Below are 20,788 nucleotides of genomic sequence, written 5' to 3' on the forward strand. Positions count from 1 at the left end.
TTTATTCATTCATAGAGACAGAGAGAGAGAGAGAGAGAGAGACAGAGACACAGGCATCATGCAGAGAGCCTGACGTGGGACTTGATCCAGGGTCTCCAGGATCACGCCCTGGGCTGCAGGCAGCGCTAAACTGCTGTGCCACCGGGGCTGCCCATAAAGCTAAGAATTTATTTATTTTTTTAAAGATTTTATTAAATAAACACAAATCCTCTTTGAAGAAGCACACCTTTAATAAGTCCTTAAGAATTACCAGACACATTAACACTAATTCGATTAAAAAAATACAGCATAAGCCAACAAAATACTGTAAGATCTAGCAGAAATGACAGTAGACTCACCCATAGAGTTCAGAAACTGACATTATTAAAGAACATGGACTAGATTTAAAACCAAAAAGGAGACTGAAAAACAAGAACAAAAAAGGAGAGTACTATAAAACGACAAAATTAAAACCATAGATAACTCCTAGAATTGAAAAAATATTAAAAAAAAAAAATAACAGAAGGAACCACACAAGTCCCTCTAAGACTTCAGTAAAACCAGGCAACTGTTAGAAGCAAACTAGCTTCTGATTCTATTTCAGACAAAAATAAGAGGAGCAAATGTTTTCTTTTTGGCTGTAATTTCCAGGAAGCTTACTTACACATGAAATCACGGGGGTAACTGAAACAGTGTTTTTCCCACTGCTTTAATCAATTTCATTGATTTAATTTTTAAAATGATCTAGTTAATATCCTATTTATAAGTTTTTTTTTCCCCCCAAAGTATAAACTACTATGAAAAAAAGGTTGGACAGGGGCGCCTGCCTAGCTCAGCGGGCAGAGCACAAGACTCTAAACCTCAGGGTCCAGAGTTCAAGCTCCACATTGAGATTACTTTAAAAATTAATTAAATTAAAAAACAAAAGATGTTGCATAAAAAATGAAAATATATATACTCACCGTTCTACACTGGTCTATTTTTCCTGATAAAATCTTCAATCCTTCCAATACTATTAACCCAGCAATCACTGCATTAGTAGTAGCGATAGCAGGAATAATGTTCCCTGCCATTGCTAAAAAACAAAGATGAATATATTTGACTGTTAAAAAACAGTTACTCAGAATTTTAGATAATACAACCAAAGAACAAGACAACTTACATTTTATATCAAATCTGCTCTTCATATTCATACTGAAAATATGCATCCTGAGGTTCGCAGCGGAGGTGACAAAATCCATTGCAGATGGATCATCCTGCCGATAATTTAAACAATTTAACAAGTCTTTCCACAAACTTAATTTGATTAGTATCACCTTCAAAACAGTACTTTCCCATGTTTTATAACACTGTAGACAGTCAACTAGAATAAGAGATGGCCTTGAGGAAGTAGCCAGTCTGTAGTAAAGCCTCATAGTAACATGGAGACTGGATGAGTAGGGGGCAGGGTCTCATTATCAGCTTCTTGGATCCAGGAATGTAGCCTGACAAGAATGCCAAGACCCACCAAGCTTCTAGTGCAGCAAACACTAAGTATATAGACCGGAACACCAATTTCATTCACTGATGGTGGCAATTCTTTTCTGGGTCCATCAGTCAGTAATGAAAAGTTGTTCAATAACATCAGTGAGATAGACTTCTTAGAGAAAAGGGCTTCATTAAAGACTCAAATATCTGGACTACACCTTTCGGTTTTCTTTCTCCAAATTCCCTTAGATACACCAGTGTCCTGTTATTCAATGTTTCTTTTCACATATGGCAATACAACAAAAGTTTTCTCTTGACAATTTATATTCTTTTTGAGACTATATCTTGGTCTCTTTAGATTTCAGCAAGGTTTCCTGCTTCACTGAGAACATACTATCTTTGCCTATAATTCAGAAGCACCTAAGTATATAAGAGAAAAAACTGACAGGATGGGAGTTCTCTATTTACTGGCTGGTTGACTATCCTCAGGTAAATGAAATTCCTTAAAACTCATAATTCCTTAACTATTAAGTAGGGACAATTATATAAATAGTTCATAAGACTGTGATGAAGTATGATTATTTAACAGTACACAACATGGTGTACACATCAGGTACTTTCCTAGGCAGCTGGTTCACCATACCCAATAGGTATAGATTTTAATCAGAGGGTAACAACTCTCAGTTTCAAGGTTTCAGGGATAAAAATGTCCCAAACCACTATTATAATCATAACAATGAAAATACATATTTATCAAGTAGTTAATCTTTATACAATATAAACCCTTAATATAATATAAACCTGTTTATGCAATATAAACTCATAAACAAATGTTTACGAGAATCTCCTAAATATAAACTTACTAGTTTCATTTTAGATGTCTAATTCAGTTTCAAAATTTGCACAAAATTACTTAGTAATACTGACCAAACTTCTCCCCTTACAACTCATGACAAATCTCTGCCATCACATATAAATCACTTTTAGACACAGAAAACTGATTACTATTAAAAATAAGATCAACTCTGTATTTAGAAGTCTCAGATCTTTCACTGAATTTCAATAGAAAGGCAATTTTATTACTTTCAAGGTTAAATTAGGCCCAAGAGCTGTGGTCTCCAAAAGAATTTTATGATTTCTATGAACAAATCTGTATTACACAAATAATTTTTTAAGTAAGTGAAACATTTTACTCCAATGAAATCACATTTCTCCAGTCAACATAATTACAAACCACACATACACTACCAGAATCTAAAATGAAGTTTTGTGTTACTTGATACTTGAATTCACATACAGAAAATTCATAGTTCAATGTAGTAATTAGAAATGAAAACACCTAAGCAACATCATCATTATGTCCTCAAATTCTGGTAGAATAAATGATACTCAAAAAACCACTTGTTTCTGGTTACAGTTCAAGAACTATAAATATCCAAGTGATAACAGAATTGCCACATATTTTCAAAACGAACCTTGTCCCATATGAGCTCAGCTCCATCCCCTTTTTCTGCTAAATGAACTCTCAAAGTCTCAATGCTCTTTGAAAAAAGACAGGCATAGCTCTTTACATCTAGAACCTGCTGGTCTTTCAGACCTAACTGGGGTTCATTTTGTTGATCTGATGCATTGGTTTCTTCGCCTAAGGGAAAAAATGTTAGAAATTTCACTTTTAAACATAATTCCTCTATTTTATTTAACAATTCAATGCTTGACCAGTAAGAAAATCAAAACGAAACAAATTCCATTAAAATAATTATCAGGGCGGCCCGGGTGGCTCAGCGGTTTAGCGCCGCCTTCAGCCAAGGGCATGATCCTGGAGACCCAGGATTGAGTCCCATGTCAGGCTCCCTGTATGGAGCCTGCTTCTCCCTCTGCCTGTGTGTGTCTCTGATTCTCTCTCTCTCATGAATAAATAAAATCTTAAAAAAAAAAAAAAAAGAAGAAGAGAAACGTGGAATAAAAATCAAATCTCTAAACAAAACAAAACAATTATCAGAATGCTACAAAAGTCTGTGCAATGAAATTGCCAGTAGTGAGGGACCTCATAAAGTTATTGGGGAATTCAAAGATACACTATCAATAAGATGATAAGCATTATGTCCAACACATAATTAGCACTCAGTTAAATGGAAGCTATCATTTGGTCTGTGAAGACATCTATTCATTAGTGTAGAGAACTGCTCCAAACTGACACCCCAAATCTCTTAGGACCCTTTAAGTTTCAATGTACTGACCACTACTTTGCATACATTAACTGAAATATAATTCAGATAAAGCACAGATATAATATGTGGAAGAGGCAGCGGGATAAAGAAAACGTCACTTTCACAGTGCTTTTCCTCACGTTCAAAATTACAAGTATGTCCTCAAATTAAATCTTCAACAGATACACACACAAAGGTACAAAGATGTAGGTGCATGTATTCTTATCACAATGTATCTTAACACTTTATTTCAGGGAAAATATGAAACAAATAAAGCTCATCCAATAAGGAGCTAAATAATATTGACTACAAAAAGCAGTAAGAATATATAAATAGTATGATTCCATTTACAAATGCCCTTTGTTTCTATGCACAGTTGACTACCAAGACATTCCCTAAATGTTATTAGTGGCTATTTCTCTAGGTGGCAAGATTTGCAGTGATCTTTCTTCTTCACATATTTCTAAACTGTTTGAATTTGTTATCACGAAATTCAGTGTTATTTAAAGATTTTAGGTGAGAGAATTTCCAATTTAGGTATCACAAAGATAAGTTTTTAAGTTGGTTTGTATATGCATGTATTTATGTATGTATGTATGTAATATGTAATCTCTACACCTAATGTGGGGCTTGAACTCACAACCATGTGATCGAGAGCCAGATGCTCCCCTGAAAAAGCCTGCCTGGCAACCCATAAATGTATTCTTTACCTTGACTTTGTACTTCAGCCCAATCCAATGGAACTGGAGGTTTCCTTTTCCGCCACAGTTTATCCATTGTCAACAGATACCGGATATCATCTTTAAAAAGCTTAAAAAAAAAAAAAAAAAGTTAAAATCCCACAAATCCTACAGTCCCCATGTTGATAAAATGTAACAAAAATTTCACTGCTGGTTTACTATAATATACCATAAAATCTTAAAGACACATCATATACCAGCAGATTACCAATTTCTAAAAGAAAAAAACCCACAAAACTTAAACCTTCTGTAAAAAGAAATTTCACACAGAACACCTGCATTTGAAACAGTGAAAGCAGAAATGCTGAGGAAAACAGAGTAAGGGAACTATGAATAGTGCTCATGGCTCCTGCCCTCCCAACTCACCTCCCAAAACACACCTAACGTTCTAAAGATCAATCTAAAGCAAAATCACACCAATCCCAAAGCTAAATAAACATACATCATTTCCACAAGAACTGAATAAAATCACTGAGCTCAGAGAGACCAGTTTTAACTAGTTAACTCCAAGTTTAAGGTATAGCAATAACGCATACACATTTTAAAAGTAGAAAAACCAGAATTTAACCATCTGTAACATGTTTGAAATGTGGTCTGCCCTTGTGCCCCCCAGTCTCCCTAAAACCAAAACAATTTTTTTTCAAAAACGTTATAGAAGTGTCTGGGTGGCTCAGTCGGTTAAGTGTCCGACTCCTGATTTTGGCTCAGGTCATGGTCTCAGAGTCATGAGATGGAGCCCTGAGGCTTTACGCTGGGCATGAAGCCTCCTTAAGATTCTCTCTCCTCCTGGCTCACAAGTGCACTCTTTCAAAAACAAAATACATTATAAACATTATTACATGTAGCCTAAGAGACTATCACAACCATGGCACTATCCTGTGGTGGAATTTCAGGTGATTTCAGAATATTTATTTTTTCCTCAGCTGAATTTTCTACTGTCAGATGATTTACTCATACATTTATTATATGTATCAGCTACGTATGTAAATCAGTTCAGTAAAAAACTCAAAACCATTTTTAAATTTATATTTTATTTATTTTAGAGAGAGAGCATGAGCAAGGGAAGGGGTGAGGGAGAGAGAATCTCAAAGAGACTCCCAGCTGTGCCCAGAACCTGACGTGGGGCTCAATTTGATGACCCCAAGATTATGACCTGAGCCAAAATCAAGAGTCAGCTGCTTAACCAACTGAGCCACCCAGGTGCCCCCCAAATTCAGAACTATTTCTATCAAAATATATTCAATTCAGTCAATATTTATGAAGCATCCTTATATCTTTGGAAAACTAACCAAATATACAAATAGTTAAGAATACAAATTTAGTGTGAAAATAACATAGCTTTTAGCACCAGCAGTTGTTTTGAGGAATAAGAAAAGAGTTCAAAGAGATGGTAACATCTGAAATGGGTGCACAGGCAAGGAAATAAATTCAGTATGATCCGGGTAACCAATGTGGTTAGACCCACTTTATTTTTTTTTAAAGATTTATTTATTTATTCCTGAGAGACAGAGACAGAGAGAGAAAGAGAGAGAGAGGCAGAGACACAGGCAGAGGGAGGAGCAGGCTCCATGTAGGAAGCCTGATGTGGGACTCAATCCCCAGACCCGGGATCAGGCACTGAGCCAACGGCTCAGCCACCCAGGCGTCCCAAGACCCATTTTATAGATGACCTTAAGGGCTTGGCTGAAAAGCCTCCTAAGGTAATGGGGAATTAGCATGGTTTTCCACATACAAGGCTCCATTCCTCTTATCCAATTATTAAATCCTGGGAATCCCTCTGAGTTCTATAATAAACCACCTCCACGCTCTTTTCTCTTAGGCCTACAAACCATAGTCTAAACCTCTCTGCTTGCCTTACAATCACCTGTCCTTATTCTAATATTCCACAGCAATCTCAAATCGATTCTGTCATCTTCTCCCATCCTCTAACCCCTATCCAACACACCTGCTGCTCACCTCACCTAGTTCAGAGAAATGGCACCTTGTTCATTCTGCTGCCCAGCAGGAAACCAGGTAAAATTCCTAATTTTCACTATTCCTCACCTTAAACATCTGAAGTCTTTTTTGTTTTTTAAACTATTTATTTCAGAGAAAGAGTGTGTGAGTGGCGGGTGGGGGAGATAAAAAGAATCTTGAGCAGACTCCCTGCTGAACATGGAGCCCAACATGGGGCTCAGTCTCCAACCCTGGGATCACAACCTGAGCCAAAATCAAGACTTGGACACGGGCAGCCCCGGTGGCGCAGCGGTTTAGCGCCCCTGCAGCCCAGGGCGTGATCCTGGAGACCCTGGATCAAATCCCACATCAGGCTCTCTGCATGGAGCCTGCTTCTCCCCTTACCTGTGTCTCTGCCTCTCATTCTCTGTGTTTCTATGAATACATAAATAAAATCTTAAAAAAAAAAAAAAAAAAGACTTGGACACTTACCCCCTAAACATCCTAAGTCTCGTTGAGTCTACTTTTTTCCCCACACTCCACTGGGAATGCAAATGGGCGTGTACTTCAGATTACTCTAACATTGTACAACTCCAGAAGGCACTGTCCCCTGTTGACTACAACACGTATATCAGGTGCTAAGAATGGTGCACGGCATACCCTCTCTATCTGATCCTATAGACTACCTTTAATGGATTCCCACTGCCTTGGTTTACCATCCTTGTAATGACCTAGGACTTCCTGCTTGATGTAGCCTCACCTTATGTTTCTAGTCCGTTTCCCACTCTCCCTTTATTTATTTTTTATTTTATTTTTTTCCCCACTCTCCCTTTAGAATTATTTCAGTTTTCTGACCACAGACCTTCTTTATATATGTAGCACTCTTATCCCCAACCCTATTCTTTAAAGTCTTGGGTTGAAACGTCACTTCCTCTGGAAAACCTCTTTTGAACTCTAGTTCTAGTTAGTAGGTCTAATAACAATGTTTAATAACACTAATAACAATGTTAAGTCTACTTAGTATTAAAGATTCCAATGCATCTGATCTTAATGTCATGACACTCTGAATTTGATATTACTTATTCAATGTTTGACTTTGCCTCTGAACTATGAGTTACCTACAAAGATCTAGGACCTGGGGTGCCTGGGTGGCTCAGCAGTTGAGTGTCTGCTCTTGGCTCAGGGTGTGATCCCAGAATTCCAGGATTGAGTCCCACATTGGACTATCTACATGGAGCCTGCTTCTTCCTCTGCCGATGTCTCTGCCTTTTTTCTGTGTCTCTCATGAACAAATAAATAAAATCTTAAAAAAACAAAACAAAAACAAAAAACCAAAGAGCTAGGACCCTATCTTCTGTCTTGTTTACCACTCTATCTCATTTCAGAGTGGTAACCAGCACACAGCAGATGCTTAGTTACCTACTGAATAGATCTGGGAGACTCAAAATTAGAAAATACACTGTCACCATCCCTAACAGAGCTAAGCACATTTTAAGCATAACCAAAATCCTTTTTTTTTTTAAAGCAGAATCCATTTTCTTAAGAAAAGGCTATAGGGGGTACCTGGGTGGCAAAGCTGGTTAAGTGTCTGCCTTCGACTCAGGTCATAATCCCAAGGTCCTGAGATGAAGCCCCATATCAGGCTCCCTGCTCAGTGGGGAGCCTGCTTCTTCCTCTCCCTCTGTCTACTCATTCTTTCTCTCTCTCTCAAATAAATATCTTTTAAAAAATTTTAAAAAGGCTAAAACAGGGAAATAAATGCAACAAGTTTAAAGAGTTCAACCTGTGACAGCTCTTGCACTGAGGAAAAGAGTAGATATATAAACTGGAGGAAGTAGTAGGCTATTTGCTTTGGATAGCGGAACCTGTACATGTTGGAAAGCAGACAGAAGGAACCAGGAAAGATCAAGATGCAGGGCAAAAAGAAAATACTGTTTGAAAAATACAGTAAAAAAAACTGAATTGGCAAAACATGGTGATAAAGAAAACAATTTTAAAGAAGACAAAAGACAGTAACTTAAAAGGGAAACTCTTTAAGGCTAGCATATTGTTCAGCAGAAACTTTTCAAGCCAGAAGTGGCATGATATAGTCAAAGTGCCAAATGGCAAAAACCTATGGCCAAGAATACTTTAACCGGCAAACATACTATTCAAAATGGGAGATAAAGACTTTCCCATTCAGATCTGGGGAACACAGAGAACTCCCACCAAAATCAAGAAAAGCAGAACCACACCAAAGCTTACTGCAATTAAACTGGCAAAAATATAGTGATAAATAAATAAGTTACAGGGGGTGCCTGGCTGGTTCAGTCATTAGAGCATGTTGATTCTCAATCTGTTTTTTTTTTAAGATTTTATTATTTATTCATAACACACACACACACACACACACACACACACACACACACACACAGGGCAGCCCAGGGGGCTCAGCGGGTGAGCATCTGCCTTCAGTCCAGGGCATGATCCTGGAGACCCAGGATCGAGTCCCGTGTCGGGCTCCCTGCATGGAGACTGCTTCTCCCCCTGCCTGTGTCTCTGCCTCTCTCTCTGTGTGTCTCATGAATAAATAAAATCTTAAAAAATAAATAAACTGCTGAGCCACCCAGGGATCCCCACAATCTCAGGGTTTTGAATTCAAGCCCCACATTCACCATGAAGCCTATTTAAAAAAAAAAAAAAAAAAGACTGGGATCCCTAGGTGGCTCAGCAGTTTAACACCTGCCTTCAGCCCAGGGTGTGATCCTGGAGTCCCACATCAGGCTCCCTGCATGGCACCTGCTTCTCCCTCTGCCTGTGTCTCTGACTCTCTGTATCTCTCATGAATAAATAAATAAAATCTTAAAAAAATAAAAATAAAAAAGACAAAGGTACAAAGGAAAAGTAAATGAACCTTTTTTCACAGCAATTTCTCTCAAGTAGCGGGAGAGAAAAAAAAGTTTGCATGAAGTGGGACCTGCTCTTAATGGGTGCTTTTGTCCAATGGCTACAAGCCTGTTAATATATTCTTAAGGTCATCTGCTCAGTAAGGATAGTAAGATTTACCTATTGTATTAGGGTAATTCAAGAAAAGCTAAGAGGGACTCCTGGGTGGCTCAGTGGTTGAGCATTTGCCTTTGGCTCAGGGCATGATCCCACGGTTCTGTGATTGAGTCCCACATCAGGTTCCCGGCAGGGAGCCTGCTTCCCTCTGTCTATGTCTCTGACTCTATGTGCCTCTCATGAATAAATAAAATCTTTTTTTTTTCTTTAAAGAAAAAGGCTGGGTAGCCCGGGTGGCTCAGCAGTTTAGCGCGGTCTTCAGTCCAGGGAGTGATCCTGGAGACCAGGGACTGAGTCCCACGTCAGCCTCCCTGCATGGATGGAGCCTGCTTCTCCCTCTGCCTGTGTCTCTTCCCTGCCCCCTCCCCACCGTGTCTCTCATGAATAAATAAATAAAATCTTATATATAAAAAAAAGGGTAACAAATCTCCAAGTATCTATTATGATAAACTTGCTAGGGAGTGGAGGCAAAAGAAGGAAAAAAAACTTTTAAACACAGACATGAAAATCTAGCTGGGCTATAATTAGATAGAGCCAATTAAAACAATCTTGTAGATTTCTCTACATATATTCAGCAAGCAAATATATACTAATGAAGAGGGATTTGTCCAAGAATGACAGAATTAGGGATTCAAGACTAATTCAGTAAATGTCCATCAGCGTCCCAAGAGATCTGAGCAGGATGGATCTAAAAGAAGATGAGAAACAGCAGGAAGGTCAATTACAAGGAAAATCAAGAGGTTCAGTCAAAATGAGGGAAGGAAAGCCAACCAGACATATATAAGGGAGCCTTTCTATTTTAATTTCTATACCGTTTTAGGAAATTCCCAAAACTGCTTATCCTGATGACATCAATCAACTTATTAAGACAACACTGGGCATAAAAAGCATCTATTTCATGTACTTTTTTTTAAACTTCAGGCTCAGATTTCATTTTTATTTTTTTAAGATTTTATTTGAGAGAGAGAGAGAGCATGAGTGGGGAGGAGAGGGAGAAACAGGCTTCCCACTGAGCAGGGAGCCCGATGCAGAGCCTGATCCCAGGACCCTGGAAATCATGACCCGAGCTGAAGGAAGACACTTTAACTGACTGAGCCACCCAGGCAACCCTATTTCGTTTACTATTTTAAAACAAACAGAATAATAAACTAATCCATAATTATAAAGAAAGTAAATCTAACCTTGGTAAAAAGTTTAACTGGATCATATCCAGTTGATTTAGCCCATTCCTTAGTGGAAATACGTTTAATGTCACCATCTTCATTAGATGCTCTGGCTCTGGCTTCAGCTTCCATTGGTTCCCCTATAGAATGAACACCATTTTATTCGCAGTTATGGTAAAGTAGAACCAACCTCTCATCTACCTTTGAGGGAGAAAGAGTCTTTCATGGAAGTCACCTGCACATGACCTTCTGAGTTCAAAGACAAAGGAAAATAATACACTCATGAGCATCTTCTATTTCAGTTTCTGACAGCCACATGTAGAACAGTGCAAAATATGGACCTGTAATCAGATCTGAAAACTCTCTGCTCTATTTATTGCATTTGTAAAATTTCTGCACCTTGTCTTCACCACAAATGGGACTACTCATGTTTTAATAATCCATTTTAAATACATAATATACTATGTAACATAAAAAAGCAATTATTTTGTTTCTCCTCATGCTATCAAGTTAGCCAAATAAAGGTAGTGCTCACTAAGTAAGATAACATCCCCCATCTACTCACAGGAAGCTTCAGGGTCAGCTCTGTCAGGGGATACTTCTTGATCAGCATCTTCTTCCCCAAACAACTGGCTATAAGAGCAATAAATATTTAATGTTCAAAAAAAAAATTCTGAACAAAGGTTTACTTTTCCTACTTCCCCCCAAAACAACTAATTTAGAATATTCCAAATCTTTAGAAGGAATGAATAATAAACAATTGATAAATTATATTCGGGATCCCTGGGTAGCGCAGCGGTTTGGCGCCTGCCTTTGGCCCAGGGCGCAATCCTGGAGACCCGGGATCGAATCCCACATCGGGCTCTTGGTGCATGGAGCCTGCTTCTCCCTCTGCCTATATCTCTGCCTCTCTCTCTCTCTCTCTGTGTGACTATCATAAATAAATAAAAATTTAAAAAAAAGAGGGGATCCCTGGGTGGCGCAGCGGTTTGGCGCCTGCCTTTGGCCCAGGGCGCGATCCTGGAGACCCGGGATCGAATCCCACGTCGGGCTCCTGGTGCATGGAGCCTGCTTCTCCCTCTGCCTATGTCTCTGCCTCTCTCTATCATAAATAAAAAGACTAAAAAAAAAAATTAAAAAAAAGATAAATTATATTCCATAACTTAAAAGTATTAAAGCAACCTGTTCAGATAGTTTGCATTCTAATTTCAACCATAATACACAGCAGGCTAAATTTTAGCACATCTATGTTCATTCCTATCATTTAGCGTCTGCAAATTTCTACATTAAAATATTTGATCAAGACACAGCTTTTACATTCCAAGTTGGAGAACATTCTAATGCCAGATTGGCACTTGTGAAGTATACCTGTAACTAGCTATTAAAAAAACATTATTACACATCTGCTACATGCTGGGCGCTGATCTAGGTCTAAGAATAAAGAGTAAGACTTTTTTTTCATGGTAATATATATCTTTACTACTAAAAGGCCTTAAACAATATATTAAGCAGGAATTCTGTTTTGTTAATCCAGTTATCCTAAAAAGTACTTCATAGCAGTTACAGGAATATAATGTTCCAACCTTTCCTCAAGTACTTGACTTAGAAGAAAGCTTTTTAAAGGTATCCTTTGCAGTTAAAAAGAAGCTCCTGATAGAGTTTACAAGACTTGTTTGTAATGTCCACTTGTTTCCCAAAGTCACTGCATCAATTTCCACCTCCCACAAGGCATGCACGAGTTCCTATTAATTCACTCCCCCCTAGACTTAACATTTTGCTAACCTACCAAGAATAAAATGGTACCTTATAATTTTACTCTTAGTTTTCACGAAGTTAGTCATGAAGTTAAATACATCTTCATTTGCTTACTGCCTATGTGGGTTTCCCTCTAAGTGAAAATGCCTATTTGTATTATTTTGTCAGGTTGTTTATTTCTTGATTACAGGAATATATTCTAAGATCATAATTTTTAGTTGAATTTGTGTTGCAAATATTTTCTCATATATACAGTCTTTTGACAAATAATATTTAATGGATTCAAATGAATCAATCCTTTCTTTTATGATTATCACTTTTTTGAGTCTTGAGATTGTTTCCTAAAGATTTTCCCTCATATTAGAAAGATAATGTTTTTCCTTTGACATCTAAATAATCTATCTAGGGCAGCCTGGGTGGGTCAGCAGTTTAGCACTGCCTTCAGCCCAGGTCGTGATCCTGGAGACCCAGGATTGAGTCCCACACTGGGCTCCCTGCTTCTTCCTCTGCCTGTATCTCTGCCTCTCTCTCTCTCTCTCTCATGAATAAATAAATAAAACCTTTAAAAAAATCTATCTGGACTTAATTTGTATATACTATTTGGAGCATTTTTTTCTACATTGATAATAAATTGTCCTACCTTTAATTCAATCCCTTCTTTCATCTGGGATCTCTTAATGCACCCCTGGCCTAGAGCTTTGCATTGTCCCAAGGGCTGTGTTTCTATTTCTGTACCAGTAACATACTGTAAGTTACTTTTAGCTTATATTAAAATTTCACATTAGGATGCCTGGGTGGCTCAGCGGTTTAGCGCCTGCCTTTGGCCCAGGGTGTGATCCTGGGGTCTTGGGATTGAGTTCAGCAACATGGCCAACTAATTATTTCTAATAATTTGTCTATAGATTCTTTGGAGCTTTTCAAACTATATGCAAACAAGTTTTGTTTCTTCTTAATCAACTCTTACTCCTGAATTTTGTCTTATTGTGCTGGCTAGGAACTTCATTACAACACCAAATTGAAGCAGCAATCTCCTTCACGCTATCATTTCAGAGAGTTGATTTTTAACTTTTATCATTAAAAATAATGCTTGTATCGAGGCATGTAGGTGGCTCTGTTGGTTGGGTGTCTGCCTTCAGCTGGGGTCCTCATCTCAAGGTCCTGGGATCAAGGCCTTAGTCAGGTTCAATGGGGGTCTGCTTCTCCCTCTCCCTCCAACTCATGCATGCACTCCCTCAAATAAAAAAAATCTTTAAAAAATAACTTAGGGGCCCCTTCGTGGCTCAGTGGTTGAGCATGTGCCTTTGGCTCAGGTCGTGATCCCAGGGTCCTGGGATCCAGTCCTGCATAGGGCTCCCCACAGGGAGCTTCTCCCTCTGCCCCTCTCTCTGTGTCTCTCATGGATAAAGAAAATCTTAAAAATAAATAAATAAATAAAAGAATGCTTATATTAAGTATATGGATGGCAAAGAGTGGAAGTTTCTGCCTGTTGGAGTGGGACTATACAGATAAGCACGGGGAGGAGGCTAGAATGATCCGTGTACTAATGGAGTAGAGCTGGAGACACTAGTATGAATTCACATTTAGCTTAATATAGATAAGGATGGATACTGAAATGTTTATAAATTTGTACACATATACAGATTAGTATAAAATATATTCTTTGCTCTATTAGTTAAGAGAGCCTAAAAGAAATGATACCATTGCATGCCAAACATTCAAATCTTGATTTCTAAATCCATTCTTTAATAAAAGGAACCAAGGCTCCTTGGAGAAAAGTCTGATTCTACAGCAGGAAATAACATGATGAGCCTGGAACATCTAGTACCAGAAAGCAAGGTATTACTCCCTAAACATCCTCCCCCCCATTGATGGCAGTATGTCTAAGAGCACAGACCCAAAATAAAGAATTCCCAGTAGCCAAAACTGAGCAACAAACATACTACTGGATTTAACCTGAAAAATATATTTAATGACTGCATACTGATATAAATGATGAATAAATCAATAAATAGGTGAGAAAAATTTTCCAGGCAGAAGAACTCTACATAGACACTATGCTCTCAAGAAAACAAACACAGCTCCCATTCCTTAGGTGTGAGATGCACACATTGACTTCCTTCTGAAGTGTACGATACAATATAGAAAGGGGAGCAGGGCAGCCCAGGTGGCTCAGCAGTTTAGCCCTGCCTTCAGCCCAGGGTGTGATCCTGGAGACCCAGGATCAAGTCCTGCGTTGGGCTCCCTGTATGGAGCCTGCTTCTCCCTCTGCCTGTCTCTGCCATTCTGTGTCTCTCATGGATAAATAAATAAAATCTTAAAAAAAAAGGGGGGGGGGGGCAGAGTTAACTTTACAGTGGAGAAGCCTGGCAAACACTACCTTAGTTAAATGATCAAGGCCAACATTAAGTTATAAACCACATCAATACTTCAATAATATATTTACTCTTCATATGATGTCATGAAAATGGCAATTTACCTACCTGTGTGATTTCCCTTCCAATAGCTCATGACAGTGTTAACAGACACAAAAAAATTTCCCATAGTAAAGCATCTTAACAAAATACCTGACTAGCACTCCTCAAAATTATCAGGTCATCAAAAAGGAGGAAAGTCTGAAAAAGTATCACAGCCAAAGGAGGCCTAAGGCCTAAAGAGACCTGACCCAACTAACGGTAATGTGGTACCCTGGAACAAAAAAGGGACACTAGGTAAAAACGAAAGATCTCTGAATAAACCATGGACTTCAGTTAACAAAAAAGGATCAACAGTGGTTCATTAATTACTACGTATGTATCATACTAACACAAGAAACAATGGGGGAACTCTGTACCTCCTCAATTTTGCTGAAAATCTTAAATTTCTAAAAAGTAAAATCTGTTAAAAAGAAAAAGTTTACCACTTAAAGTTTGTAAGTATGTTTTTTGTGAAATTTCACTGTCATACCATTATTATATGTGTACTTTTCTGAGTGCATATACATTATACCTCAATCAATAAGGAAATCAGTGTTGGTTGTAGGTTTGTAAAGATATCTTTTACCAGGATGATAAAATTTTAATTCACTAAGAATTTGTCATGAAATGATGTTTGCTAAATTTTGTCAGATGCTTTTTCTACATCTTGATTATATAGTTTCTCTCCCTCTTTTTTTAAAGATTTGTATTTATTCATGAGACAGAGAGAGAGAGAGAGGCAGAGACATAGGCAGAGGGAGAAGCAGGCTCCATGCAGGGAGCCTAGATGTGGGACTCGATCCTGGGTCTCCAGGATCCAGCCCTGGGCTGACGGCAGTGCTAAACTGCTGAGCCACCCGGGCTGCCCCCTCTTTAATTTCTTAATGAAGTGAAAGACCTTTATTAAACTGGGCTTATATTCTTGGAATAAATACAACCTGGTCATGGCACACCTTCTGTTTTACAAAATTCTAGATTTGTATGCTACTATTTTGTACAGGACTTTTGTATCTACATTTATAAATAAGAATGTCTTGAGGGTCTCTGGGTGGCTAAGTCAGTTCAGCATCTAACTCTTGATTTTGTCTCAGGGTCGTGATCTTAGAGTCATGAGACTGAGCCCTATGTCGGGCTCTGAGCTCTGCAGGGAATCTGCTTCTCTCTCTTTCCCCGTTGAGGCCCTCCCCACACTCTTACAAGAATGTGGACACACTAAAACAAATAAAGCTTAAAAAAAAAAGGCTTAAAATTCTGTTACTCCATAATGACCTTATGTGGTTTTGTTATCAAAGACATGACAGTCCTGTAAATGTAAACTAATATTCATTTAAAAAAAAAATGTCGGGAACCCTGGGTGGCGCAGCGGTTTAGCGCCTGCCTTTGGCCCAGGGCACAATCCTCGAGACCCGGGATCGAATCCCACATCGGGCTCCCGGTGCATGGAGCCTGATTCTCCCTCTGCCTATGTCTCTGCCTCTCTCTCTCTCTCTGTGTGACTATCATAAATAAATAAAAATTTAAAAAAAATTTTTTTTAAAAATAAAAAAAAATGTCTATGGGATAGTTTACTTAACATTATTTTGATATAGTACTTTCAAGTTCAGTGGAGATCACCAGTAAATTCACCTAAGTTTGGTGCATCACTCAGAATTTAAAACACTGGTTAAATTCCCCTAAGGCATAGTACTATTGAGGCTTTCTATTTCTTTGAGTCAGTTTTTTTCACAGTGAATTTATCCAATAGTGCCTGAGTAGCAAGCAGTCAGTTAAGGATCTGACTCTCAGTTTTGGTCCAGATGGTAATTTCACAAGTAGTGAGACCGACCCCCTTACTGGGCTCCATGCTCAGCATGGAGTCTGCTTGAGATTTTCTTCCTCTGTCCCTCCTCACTGTGCTCTTTTTTTTTTTAAATGAATTTATCCAGATCATTAAAAATTTCTGTATACCAGCATGGTCTTTTTATTATCATCCTTTTGTTATTTACTATTACGTAAATCTGTCCTGAGATTATATTCCTCATTTAGTTATTTCTCTCTCCTTTTCATGACTCAACTCAAAGAAGTATTTTTCCCCCTTATCTCAATTACCTCCTTCCCACTAATTTCCTTGGAGTTTATCCTTTTTCCAATATAAATTGGGTCCTTAGCTCATTAAGGTTCATCTTTCTTTATGTGTATATGCCTAGAACTTTTCTAACAACTGCCATATTCAATGCATCCAAGTTTCACATGTATTATTTTCATTATCATTACAAAATATTTTTTTTATTTTCCACAATCTCGGTTTAAAAAAAAAGATTTTACTTATTTGAAAGAGAGAGCACAAAGAAGTGGGGGTGGAGGGTCAGAGGGGGAGAGAGAGAGAGAGAGAAGCAGGCTCCCCACTAACAGGGCCCTGGGACACGCCCCAAGCTAAAGGTAGATCCTTAACTGACTGAGCCACCCAGGCACTCCCCCGTGATCTTTTTTTAACCAATGAGTTGCTGCTGTTTTTATAATTCCAAATACACAAATTTGTATTCCTTTAGTTACATGCCTGTCTCCAATATCAGGCTTCCTAAATAGTCTATGGTATGTTAACAGGTATGGATACAATGTTGGCTGAATTTAGCGCAAGAGATATCAAAAGAAAGCTACTGAAGTGTCTCTTTGCCATATTTAAAAGAATATTCCTCCTAAGGACAATCTCTCCAAAATATTTAAATAAAAATGACCCCATTTCCCATCGACAATACTGAAAATATGCCCAGAAATAGATACACTCTTACTTGAACAAATACTTTGCCCAAACGATGCAATGAATAGGTTCTGATGGTGTGTTACGAATTGTACAGCCAGGAAAAGTTCTCTGGGTAGGTTTGGGATGACATTCATAACACTCAGTTACACCCTGCAAAGTCAGGATATGAGAAAGTCATTTATCCCACACTGGTGGTTTCTCAACATTATAAAGTAATATAATAAACAATCATTCATCTACTCTAACTGGATTTTATACTGTCAAGCATATTTTAAAATATCAGTGACTCCAAAATTCTTCCTTTACAGAGGAGAAACTGTAAGAAATGTGAATTGAATGAATCACAGTCACAGCTAAACCTAAGCCAGGATTCTTGACTCCTGGTCCAGTAAGCACCACTCACAAGCTAAAAAAAAAAAAAAAAACCAAAAAACAAACAAACAAAAAAAAAAAAACCCCAACTGCACCTGAATATCAATATGAAGTTTCCCTTAATCACACTAAACAAAAGAAAAACTACTAAAAGACAAATAACAGCTTTTTTTTTTTTTTTACAAATAATAGCTTTCTAACCAATTATCTCTCAAAGGTGTGAACCTCAGTTATTTAAATATTATTCATAGCCTTACCTTATAATCTCCTAAAAGTTAAGAAAGCTAAAAATAATTATTCATTTCAAGAACCACCTATGTATACAGAAAAATCCTAGATTACCACCAAGTAAAATCTTCATTTTGTTGAGCTAGGGTTACATTTTAATTTGCAATGTAAGGAATCTTTGGAACAAGTCTATGGCACCTAAGACAATTTTTCAAAACCATAAATGAATATTCCTCATTTCAGCAATTCTCAACCTCAGTCTTAATACATACTAGTACCTTAGGATCATGTTAATGAGCAATGTCTTTCTAATACTGGTTAAAGAACCAAAACCTGGAAATATTGTTTTAACATATGTAGCAGCAAATCCAGGACGTTCTCCATAGTACCATTTCTAGTATCTTTCACAGTAACTTTCTTGGGGGCAGCAGCCATATGACAAGCAGCCATCCGTCAAATCACAGTGGAAAAGAGAACTACTGCTGAACTTATGAACAGACTCTGAATGACCCTAGTGATTTAAGTAAATTTAATACACACTGATATTTACAAAAGTCTTTGTAAAAGGATACTAAATAAGCTTCTAATACTAGTATTTACCAGCTAAAAGGAAAGAAGCAGAGCCACAATTTTCAATATGGGTAAACTGCCAAGTAACAGACAAAAGTAGCAAATTTTAAGGAATGTAATCCAAGTTTTGGTTTCAAAACCTGCAAAATGATTCCTCATATGTAACTATGTTTAATTTCCTAAAAGAACTAAGAGGAAAAAGAGGACAACGTTGAATTTTGTAAAACTCCATTGTAAGTCTACAAGTATTCATTTGCTCTATTATTCTGTTTGAAATATTTCAGAAATACACCAAAAATTTTCAAAGTACTCTTCAAAGATCTACTGAGTCCAGACTTCAGATAAAAAGTAATTTTGCAGAAGACTGTTTTATCATGTCAACTACAGCATGACATGCGGTCTCATAGCTACAAAGAATTTGTAAATGTAATTTTATTAAGCTTACCAGTCTAATAATTTTAATATATAAGCTACAGAAGCAAAATAGCACCAAGCTAAAAAATCTCTGCCCTATATTCTTTTCATTACTTTTATAGTATCTATGTTTTATCACAGTACAAAAATCCCTGTTTCTTGGATGCTGACCAGCCCATATCATATAAATTCAAAATTTACTTCTTCCCTCCCTTAAGGTCCAAAAAAATTATTTGGGAAGTAAAAAACTTACTTTACCTTTTTGATGGTAGTTACTTGCCCAAGGTAACCAGCAGTTCCACTCTCAATAAGAGGAACATCAGCTGCCAGGCACATCCTATTAACATGGTTGCGAGCAGCTGGAAGAAAAATACTAGTTAGCAGTGTTTTTGTTTTTAAAGAGTTTATTTATTTACTCATGAAAGTCAGAGAGAGAGAGACGCAGAGACACAGGCAGACGGAGAAGCAGGCTCCTCACAGGGAGCCCAATGCGGGACCCGATCCCGGGACTCTGGGATCACGCCCTGAACCAAAGGCAAACACTCAATCGCTGAGCCACCCAGGTGTCCCTAGTTAGCAGTAATTTACGGGGGAAAAAAAAAAACAATTACCTTTAGTTAGGATAACATTTACCCGAACTATTGTTTTTTTTATTTCAATGCAATTTTCTTATAGCTATGACCAGAGTAAATAAAACTGCTATATTTAAGAGACATTCACTAGCAAAATTTCAAACATAATTTATAGCACAAATTTACTCCATTGGAAAGTACCCCTATAAATAATTTTTAAATCCCAAAGCGTCGCCTTTTTCTTCTATTGCTGTGCCTACTCTATTAATCTTAGCTAAAGCATTGCTTCAATGTGTTTTGAGTTCTTACTATTATTCTAAAAAAATTAGTAGGTAACATATAGAAGTGAATGGAGAATACAGAACATCAACTTGGAACTATTAAGGCAGTTTGAGGCCAAGGGGAAGAAAAAGGAGTCTAGTTAAAAGTCATTCTGGGACGTGTGGGTGGCTCAGTCAGTTGAGTACCCCACTCTTGGTTTTGGCTCAGGTCACAATCTCAGGGTCTTGGTATCTGGCCTGTGTGTCAGCTCCACGCTCAGGGTTCTCCTTGCTCAGGGTCAGCTTGAGATTCTCTCTGCCACTGCTCCCACTCACTTACTTTCTCAAGTAAATAAATAAAACTTAAAAAAAAAAAAAAAAAAAGGTAACTCTGACCCTTCCTCATGCTACTTTGTGTTTATTCTTTGGTATTTCTGGCTCAAAATTGTTACAAATCACTCCACAGATGTTTCCCATGCAGAACAATGCCTGGCTATAAAACACTTGATTTTAAGAAACATCACCCACTATTTGTGAAAAGCTTACATGGTCTAATAATGTGTACGTCTAAACAGAATCCAGTCTGTTATCCTGGCACACGAGCTATACCTAAAATAATTCAAGATCCATGGCATCTACATGAACATCCTGTTGCCTCAATCTCAAAACAGTGGTTTTACAGCCCTGATTGCACTTTAGAATTATGTGGGAATCTTGGGAAAAAAAGATGTTCAGGCCCCATTCAGAGACTGACTTAACTGGTTTTGAGATGAGATGTAGGCACTGATATTTCTTAGATCGCCATGTAAATGAAGGAAGTGACACTGCTTAAGTGATGGGATACTCTGAAACAAGCACACACCCACATATCATATGTAGTCACCCTCTTTA

General features: G+C 37.8%; 1 protein-coding gene across 1 annotated transcript in view; it reads right to left on the reverse strand.

Moving 5' to 3' along the window:
• UBA2 (ubiquitin like modifier activating enzyme 2) overlaps nucleotides 1-20,788 on the reverse strand; it is a 41,701-nt gene that overhangs the window by 15,552 nt on the left and 5,361 nt on the right. The window contains exons 5-12 of the mRNA XM_041744127.1: nucleotides 19,324-19,424; nucleotides 17,510-17,631; nucleotides 11,099-11,166; nucleotides 10,552-10,673; nucleotides 4,364-4,463; nucleotides 2,922-3,088; nucleotides 1,142-1,235; nucleotides 942-1,054 (exon numbers count right to left, since the gene is read on the reverse strand). Of these exons, the coding sequence (XP_041600061.1) occupies nucleotides 942-1,054; nucleotides 1,142-1,235; nucleotides 2,922-3,088; nucleotides 4,364-4,463; nucleotides 10,552-10,673; nucleotides 11,099-11,166; nucleotides 17,510-17,631; nucleotides 19,324-19,424 (887 nt within the window). The remainder of the gene's footprint in view (nucleotides 1-941; nucleotides 1,055-1,141; nucleotides 1,236-2,921; nucleotides 3,089-4,363; nucleotides 4,464-10,551; nucleotides 10,674-11,098; nucleotides 11,167-17,509; nucleotides 17,632-19,323; nucleotides 19,425-20,788) is intronic.

This window comes from Vulpes lagopus, chromosome 2 (genome assembly GCF_018345385.1).
Source record: "Vulpes lagopus strain Blue_001 chromosome 2, ASM1834538v1, whole genome shotgun sequence".
Classification (NCBI taxonomy): domain Eukaryota; kingdom Metazoa; phylum Chordata; class Mammalia; order Carnivora; family Canidae; genus Vulpes; species Vulpes lagopus.